The sequence below is a fragment of the Clytia hemisphaerica genome, unplaced genomic scaffold, assembly GCF_902728285.1.
Source record: "Clytia hemisphaerica strain Z4C2 unplaced genomic scaffold, Clytia hemisphaerica genome assembly, whole genome shotgun sequence".
Lineage (NCBI taxonomy): Eukaryota > Metazoa > Cnidaria > Hydrozoa > Leptothecata > Clytiidae > Clytia > Clytia hemisphaerica.
In genome coordinates this window covers 873,367-881,802 of record NW_027104353.1, presented here as the reverse complement: position 1 = coordinate 881,802, position 8,436 = coordinate 873,367, and the positions used below count along the sequence as shown (strand labels likewise).

Sequence of the window (8,436 nt, the reverse complement as noted above, 5' to 3'; positions counted from 1 at the left end):
GCCGTGATATAGTGGTAGTCGACCTTGGCTTCTGTGCAGGAGGCCAGGGTTCGATTCCCACTCACGGCAGTTCACTTGGCAAGTGAACGTTCCTTCGCCCGGGTCAACCCATGCCATGTGAGGTGAATTGGGTAGTCAGTTCAAGGTGCTGACGGGACGCTCAGTAGTAAGCGTCTATAGTTGCGAGAATAGGCCTCTAAAGCCTCCTGCAACTCAACCAAATAGAAATAGAAATAAAAATAGAAATTGACCCCCAGATTTTTCATTGCATACCGTGAGTGGTCCTAAATCCGACCGCCATGCCTATATCCGACTGTAGTGCAAAGGGATTTGAGACTGACAGTGTTCGGAACGTTGATATTGTTCAAACTAAAAAGGTAAATTACAATTGGTCAAATAAGTTTCAAAATAAAAAGTCCAAAATATTTGAAAGATTTTCTAAGTCCAAAATGTCTATAAAGTATAAGTCTAGATGTTTGAAAGTATAGTGTGTAAATATGAATTGAAAAAGTATAAGTCTATATGAGTGAATAAGTTTCAATGTACTGAAAATATACAAAGTCTTAAACCTAAGGCACAGAAAAACAAAATGGCTGACACATGAAAGAAAAAAAGTGCGGCTAAATCCTGACAATGCGGATCTATCTTCCACTTCCTATCTCTCGATCTCCTTTTCTATTTTCTAGTTTCTGAGACTTAGTTTCTCATTTCTGACTGAGTTTTCATACCTGTCAACCATTTGTTCATCAATTTCGACCAGTCTAATTTTCGCACCGAGTGGGATTCGAACCACCACCAAAGAAAGACCTTCGGATCCGGAAGCCAGCGCTCTATCCCTTGAGCCATCGCCGCACAGCAAAACCACGCAATTCATAACATTTTATACCAAACTGGCAAAATATTATTATAATATGGGTAAAAGTACCCCTTTTTTAACCTGACTGAAATTCGAGCCGTTACTAGCAACCCTGCGGGGCCCAAGGCGCCGAGTATGCACCCGGCACAGTGACAAGCCGTTACTAGAAACCCTGGCCCTACATCGAAGACGCCAAAAAATAAAAATTTAAAGTTTCCGCATTGTCAGGATTTAGCCGCTTCTAAAGAAAAACAAAATGGCCACACTGAAAAAAGCAAAGAAACAAAAATGCAAAAACAAAAACCTACCAGGTAGCCAGTGAATGAATACTGTGAGTACCCAGTGCAAGTGAAAATCAAAATGAATTATTATTAAAATTTGTGAAAATCTGATTTCCTTGACAGCTTGACTCTATGACTGTCAAGTCAGATCTGAAGTGAACTGAAATGTGTGCCTGTATTTATATAAAAAATAAGTCCCTATCCATATTATGTCATTAAATTAATTAAGTGAAAAAAGCAATTAAATGAATAAATAATTAAAAGTAATTATCCTAGAGTGACACATTGTTGACAAAAATGAACTTTAAAACAAAAGACACTCCACATGAGAATTGAGAAACTGATGTGTCACAAGGGACTGAATGAAACAAAAGAACAAAGGAAAACAAGTGAGACTCAATGAAAACTGTGAAATAAATTTTTTTGGTTTTTCTAATTTTATAATTTTTATGGAAACATATTCAACAATACCAAGGTTGCATTACACTCCCGGCCAAAGCAAAACAATTTATTTTCCAGTTCAGTCTATTAGAACAGTTCAGTGAACAAATCTGGATCATCAATACCATGTACAAGAATAAGACTTCGAACCGATCTCGAGGTTTCACGTTTGACATTTTCGTTTGGATTCTTATATTCTACCACGACACGTCTGACATTTCCATCGTCCCCGGTTTCGATTGATTTGATCATCCCGTACGTGTAGGTTTTGCTGATCACTGAATTGACTTTTGTGAATAAAACAATATCGCCAATTTGAAGGTTACGATCTTGGCGAAACCATTTGCTTTGGTGCATTAACTTTGGTACATGACTCAAGAGCCAAGTTTCGAACCATGAGTCATAAATTTTTGTATTCGTTTTCAGAATCTTTAATGGATCGTCTGTAACAATGAAATCTCCAACAGGACTGCGTTCATTATTTCGTCCAAGAAGCAATCTGTTTGGCGTTAATAGATCCATGTTTTCAACAGCTGTGACGTTGCCAACAGCTAGTGGAAGATTGTTGCAGGTGTTGGCAATGGTGGCTGTCAGTGTTTCCCATTGTAGGATTGAAAGTCTTTGATTGTTGAAGGTCTTTTCCAATGATAGATTGATGTGTTTGATCTTTCTCTCTACCTTTCCATTGACATATGTCCGCCAACTGGACATGTTTGAAATTCCACGCTTCTTTCCTTGAACATCCTTGATTTGACATCAGTGTAGTTCAACTTCATGCCTTTTGTAGCTTTGACGAGCTGTGATCCTTCGTCGCAGAATACTTTCTTTGGAAAACCATATCTCGTTGAAAATCGAGTAAACGCTTGGATGAATGCTGAAGAAGAATAGTCGTCCATGACATTGATCATCACTGCAGAGGTGGAACAACAACAATACACAACTAGCCATATCTTTACTGTTGTTCGCTTGTGTGAAGGTGAAAATGATTGATATGGTCCACTGAGGTCGATCTGTGAGTTATAAAATGCCGGAGCAACTGTTAGACTTGAAGGTGGAATTGGTCCCATGATGGCTTCAATCCGCTTCTTGAGGATGATACGACATTTTGTGCATTTTGTACACTTTCTTTAGAATTTCTCTGATAGTAGTTTCAATGCCAGAATGACATGCAGAGCTGTTCCAGTGGATGTCATACACAATACTGAAGGCTATGGGTGAGTTTCCATCGATTATAGGTACACAAAAGGATGAGCTGGATAGGTCCAACATGGCAGAATCAGATGTGAATCGTCCGACGATTGTTGTCTTTGTATCTGATAGGATGCGTCCATTGTATGTTAGTATCCCATCTTTAAGTGTTGAAATTGGTTCATATTTTCGTGGTTCGACGAGATGAAGAATTTCTTCTGTCGCCTTTTTGAAGAAATAGAGCTCAGCCAAATGGATTTCATCGTTTGTTAGCTGAGTTGATTTGGGTGAAGACTTCTTTCTTGTGATGTTGCAGAATTTGATAACGTAAGCAAGAATTCGGATGACTGTCGAAAAGCTTCTGTGGTTTGGGTCGATGAGATAATTTGAGTGTGTTGATCTCTTCTTGAATTCTTTGTTGTTAATGTGGAAGATTTGAACTTCTTTATTCACCTCAGAGATCTCTGAATCACTTAACTTCAAATTTTCTGCACTCTTGATAGGAAATTGTGAATGATCTAAATGCATCCAATCAAAGCCATTTATCCAAGTTGAGGTCCTGGAAACATCTTTCAAGGTTGCTCCCTTTCGAGTGCCAATATCTGCAATCATGTTGTTAGTGTTGACGTAGAACCAATCTTGATTTGAAGTGAATCGCTTGATTTCGATGACTCTGGTTCGAACATACTGCTTGAGTGGTTTGTTCTCGTTACTTATCCAATGTAAAACAATCTGACTGTCTGTTAACTTAATTGAAGATTGGTGCCACGTGGTTAATGAGCGTTTGACGATCTCTCCTGTATGGGTGTTTATCACAGCAGCATACAATTCTCCTCGTGGTTGAGATGTTCCTTTTGGCACAGTTCTTGTTCTTGAAAAGATCAGTTGACACGAGTACTCTCCATTTCGCCGTAGAAATCTTCCATAGATTGAAACGCAAACCATTGAGTGACTGGCATCTCCAAAGTCCAGAGTGTCCCATCTTTAAGTCGATTGCATCTTCTGGGACTATGGCTCGATTAAATCGTAGATCTCCTATTTCCTTCATCATGTCGAAATTTGATTCCCAGATGGACCGGAGGTTATCGGGGATGATATCGTCCCACTTGAGTTGTCGCTGTACTAGATCCTGAAGATCAATTTTCATTGAAGCTATTAAGGGTGAAACTTTACCAGTCAAATCAAACAATTCAGCAACTTTGGATGCACATTGTCTTCTTGTTAAATTTGAAGGTATACCTTTTATTGATTGTTCAGGTTTCCTCCCACGAATCTTCTTGTTGAAATTGAGTTCCCCAACATTGAGAGCTAGCTCATCTGATTTGACAAGCCATCTCATACCACCAACATGGATTGTTTCTCCATCATCACTGAGGGTGCTTGGTGGGTCTTCTCTTGAAAATGCTATACCTTTCAATTGGAATCCACCACGATTCAATACAAGTTCGAGCTCATCTGCACGACGATGAGCTGTTTCGAGGTCTTTCTCGCCAGTTACACAATCATCAACATAAATATCCTTTTGCACAATGTTGTTGACTTTGGGGTATTCCTCCTTTGATAACTGAGCAATTTTGCGCAAAGCGAATTCGGCTTGGTTGCTGGACGATTTGACTCCATATATCAGAGTCTTGATAACCTTCTGTTCTGGTGATTTTGATGGATCCAAGCTGTTTTGCCAAAGATATCTCTGATAACACCAATGACTCTTGTGTAGCTTTATCGTATTGTACATTCTTTATGTCTGTATGGATAGCTGTTGGTTGGACAGACCATCTGATTAATATTTCTTGAAGATGATTCAGGTTGTTTCTGCCTTTTGCCAATACGTCATTTAGGCTGAAACCTGAAGCTGTAGGTTGGGACGCATCGAACACAATTCTACAAGGCGTACTACAGGAGTTAGATTTCCAAACGGCTCTCCATGGAATATAATAATGCATCTTACAAGTTTGCAGTTGGTCCTGGTCTTCTTTTGGGAGGTTGCATACATATTCAACATATCCAAGTTGCTGCAGCTTTGCTTCTGACTCGAGAACATCTTGCTTGTCCTTTTTTGATTGTTGGGATGATTGAGTTTTCGAACTTGTTGCTGATATGTTTTCATTGCCTTGTCCTTGTTGTTGACCAAGCGTGCTTCTGGATCTGCTATGAAAGGAAGGAGTGCTGTTGCAGTCTTGCTCTCCAAATCAACGGTGATGGATGAATTGATGATGCTCTGCTCGATTTCCTCTTTGCAGCTGATGACATCATTTGATGGTTGCTTGCATGCTTTGCAGTTGCGACAATCTGGGCAGCGATATGATATCTCACTACCTGTTGCTTCTACTTCTTCAAAAATCTTCATTGTTGTTGAAATGTGGGTAGGTGATTCATCGTGGAAATTTTGTTGCACGAGATCTGTTAAATTGCATTGGCTGAATCCTAGCAGAGGGACAGCTGATTGGCTTCTAATCATGTTGAATTGATTTGAAAAGAATGTGGAGGATGTCAATGTGTTGAATTGCTGATGAATTTTGGTGAAGCTGTGATGTGGTCCACCGACCACTCCTCTTCCCCCAGTTGAATTGTTGAATTTCGATTCGTACAATGCAAGACCTGATGGGAGTTGGATGACCATTTTTGGGTGATGGCGAAGGTATTTGACTCCAATCATCATATGCACTTCACCACCAATGTTGTTTGGAAGCTTTGGAATTGGACTGGTTCCTCCTGATGAGATGTGATAGTCAATGATGTCTTGTTCAACGACGTCTAATGGATATGTTGGGAATGTAGATGTGATACGATCGAGACAAACACCGGAGAACGTGACTTCTTGATCATCGTGAAGTGGGATAGTGACACTGAAGATTCCATTCAACGATTTGGTTTGACACTCACCAACGCCACCCAAGTATGACCGGTTCGGATGATATCTTCTTTGCTTTGCTGCCGAGTAGCTCTATTGCTTTCTTGCTGACAACGAAATCGCTGCAACCATTGTCGTAGAAAATTAACAAGTTGTTGCCATTGATGGATATTTGTTGAAGGAGATACACACCACGATCATCGCATATCTCGTTGCTGGCTTTGTAGAGTTTGATCTCCCTTGAGAATTGAGGTAAAGTTGGACTTTTGATGAAACGCTTGACAAAGGTATCGAGAAGTTGTTGATTTGATGGTTGAGTCTTGTGCTCCTCACAAACTAGCACATGCTTCTTGATGGTGTCGTTTTGATGGGATGGATGAGCACAGACAAAGTCGTGTTGGCACTTTCCATCGACATGTTTTCCCGAAGATGCATCTGCTCCAGGAAATAAGCATTGAGCGCAAAATCCCTTCTTCTTCAAGATGGTGTATCGATCTTCAGGTGATTTGAATACGAATGATTTGCATGTGTAGTACTGCATGATTTTCTTTCCATTTCGGCTTTTGGTTGCAATGTGGTCTGCTCTTCCCTCTGGTGAATTGCAAATGCTGCAGTGTACGTCATCACCGTCTTGATTCCAGTGACATGAACCATTACGTCTGGCACCAGCATTCTTGTCATCCTTCTTCTTGATTGTCTCTTTCTTGAAATTTAAGAGACGTTTTTGTTCATTGACTCGTCTCTCCTTGATTAAGAATTCAATCATCTTTTGCCAAGTTTCCTTTGGGCTGAGATCCTCTTCACCAAAATCTACAAAAATTGAGTTGATCGTCTTTCACCGATGACTTCATGAATATCTGAAATGCTGCTACCATAGTACAGATATTCTTCAATGTTGTGTTTTTCTGCAAGGGACGACACATCCTGCATGATATTGATTAGAGTGCTTATGCCGGATATGAGCTTCTCAGGATCTCGTTTGTTGAAGTCGATACTTTTGAGTTGATGAAGTCTTCTGGATAACATCACTTTTGAGTCACCGAAGGATTTTTTGAGTCGTTCCCAAATTTCGTCTATGTTGTTGATGGTCTTCACCATTGTTAGTGCTGCATCTGTCAGATAATTGTTTCGTAGAAGATCTGGTAAAAGTTCTTTCGGAGTTGAAGACAAGTGCATTTTTTCGAAGTTGGTTCGAAACGTATAAAAATCAGTATTGGAGTCATAACCAGAGAACTTCTCTAATTTGATATTGAGTTTAGATTTGTTAAACTCAGAATGTTTGTCAAGTTCTCGCTTACTAATTTCCTTGGTAAGATTGAGGACGTAAGCCTGTTTCTTCTCATCTAGGTCAACATATCTTTGCCCAGTTTTGCGGATCATGATAAGTGTTTCGGCACTTTTGATAGGTGAGTCAAGGCATTCAGTATAACTTTCTGTGATTTTATCAAATCGTTGATGAACGTTCGAAGAAAGATTTTTCCGTAAGAGTAAAAGTTCAGAGGATTCTGCTTTGTCCATTGCACAATCAAAAGTTATCTCTAGCTTTTCAATGTCTCTATTGATGCAATCAAGACGAAAGTTGATCTTACGTTCTATTTGGGCTGCTTCGTTATCTTTGATTTTGGTCTGACTCAGGTTGGCTTTTGATTTTCGGTCGTAAATGCCTGTTATGAATTCTTTAATTGACATAATTGCTTGATTGACAGAAATCCTCACATCTTTCTCGAGTTCCTCTTTTCGACGTTTGATTATGACCTCCTTTTTGCGAATTGAGCTTCTGATTTGTTCGAGTTTTGTGATGATAACATTTGAATCTTCAGGACTGAGATCATTGATTGGGATTTCTTCCATCATGTCAATAGCATCTTGTGCCAAAATCATTAGATCGATGGCTTCATCACTTGGCTCTGCCATTATGGAGTCTAGTTGAACAGTTTGAGTTGTGTCGGAGTCAGTATGAGTTGCGTCGAAGTCGGTGTGAGTTGCCACGGAGTCGGTGTGAGTTGCGACGAAGTCGGTGTGAGTTGCGTCGGAGTCGGTATGAGTTACGTCGGAATCAGGGTGAATTGATTCGCGAATAGATAAATTATGAAAATGAGAGGTGAGTTCTTCGTCAATGCTTCTGAGGGGAATGATTCGGCCAGTTGAATTGAGTTGGCTGTAGTCGATCCTTGTGATGCCTCGTCTTGACATTGACAATTGAATTGAGTTGAAGTGTCACCACTGTTTGAATGTGTAGTGCAAAGGGATTTGAGACTGACAGTGTTCGGAACGTTGATATTGTTCAAACTAAAAAGGTAAATTACAATTGGTCAAATAAGTTTCAAAATAAAAAGTCCAAAATATTTGAAAGATTTTCTAAGTCCAAAATGTCTATAAAGTATAAGTCTAGATGTTTGAAAGTATAGTGTGTAAATATGAATGAAAAAGTATAAGTCTATATGAGTGAATAAGTTTCAATGTACTGAAAATATACAAAGTCTTAAACCTAAGGCACAGAAAAACAAAATGGCTGACACATGAAAGAAAAACAAAATGGCCACACTGAAAAAAGCAAAGAAACAAAAATGCAAAAACAAAAACCTACCAGGTAGCCAGTGAATGAATACTGTGAGTACCCAGTGCAAGTGAAAATCAAAATGAATTATTATTAAAATTTGTGAAAATCTGATTTCCTTGACAGCTTGACTCTATGACTGTCAAGTCAGATCTGAAGTGAACTGAAATGTGTGCCTGTATTTATATAAAAAATAAGTCCCTATCCATATTATGTCATTAAAATTAATTAAGTGAAAAAAGCAATTAAATGAATAAATAAT

At 39.2% G+C, this 8,436-nt stretch overlaps 1 protein-coding gene across 2 annotated transcripts; it reads right to left on the bottom strand.

Annotated features, from left to right (window-relative positions):
- Positions 1 to 7: 7 nt before the first annotated feature.
- On the bottom strand, positions 8 to 7,607 carry LOC136818072 (uncharacterized). 2 transcript variants are annotated; one of them, XR_010848198.1, is made up of 2 exons: positions 1,165 to 1,261; positions 8 to 369 (listed from the first exon to the last, which is right to left on the bottom strand). XR_010848198.1 is itself a non-coding variant. In XM_067074435.1 (2 exons), the coding sequence occupies exons 1-2, from the start codon at positions 7,529 to 7,531 to the stop codon at positions 365 to 367; spliced, it is 330 nt and encodes a 109-aa protein (XP_066930536.1). In that variant the 5' UTR covers positions 7,532 to 7,607; the 3' UTR covers positions 8 to 364. The 2 variants fall into 2 exon arrangements, 1 of the variants encoding a protein (XP_066930536.1); XM_067074435.1 differs by lacking the exon at positions 1,165 to 1,261 and adding an exon at positions 7,207 to 7,607.
- Positions 7,608 to 8,436: the final 829 nt, after the last annotated feature.

Bases quoted from the DNA above. Each gene is read 5' to 3' on its own strand.
- LOC136818072 (XM_067074435.1), bottom strand. From the start codon at position 7,531: ATGGCAGAGCCAAGTGATGAAGCCATCGATCTAATGATTTTGGCACAA.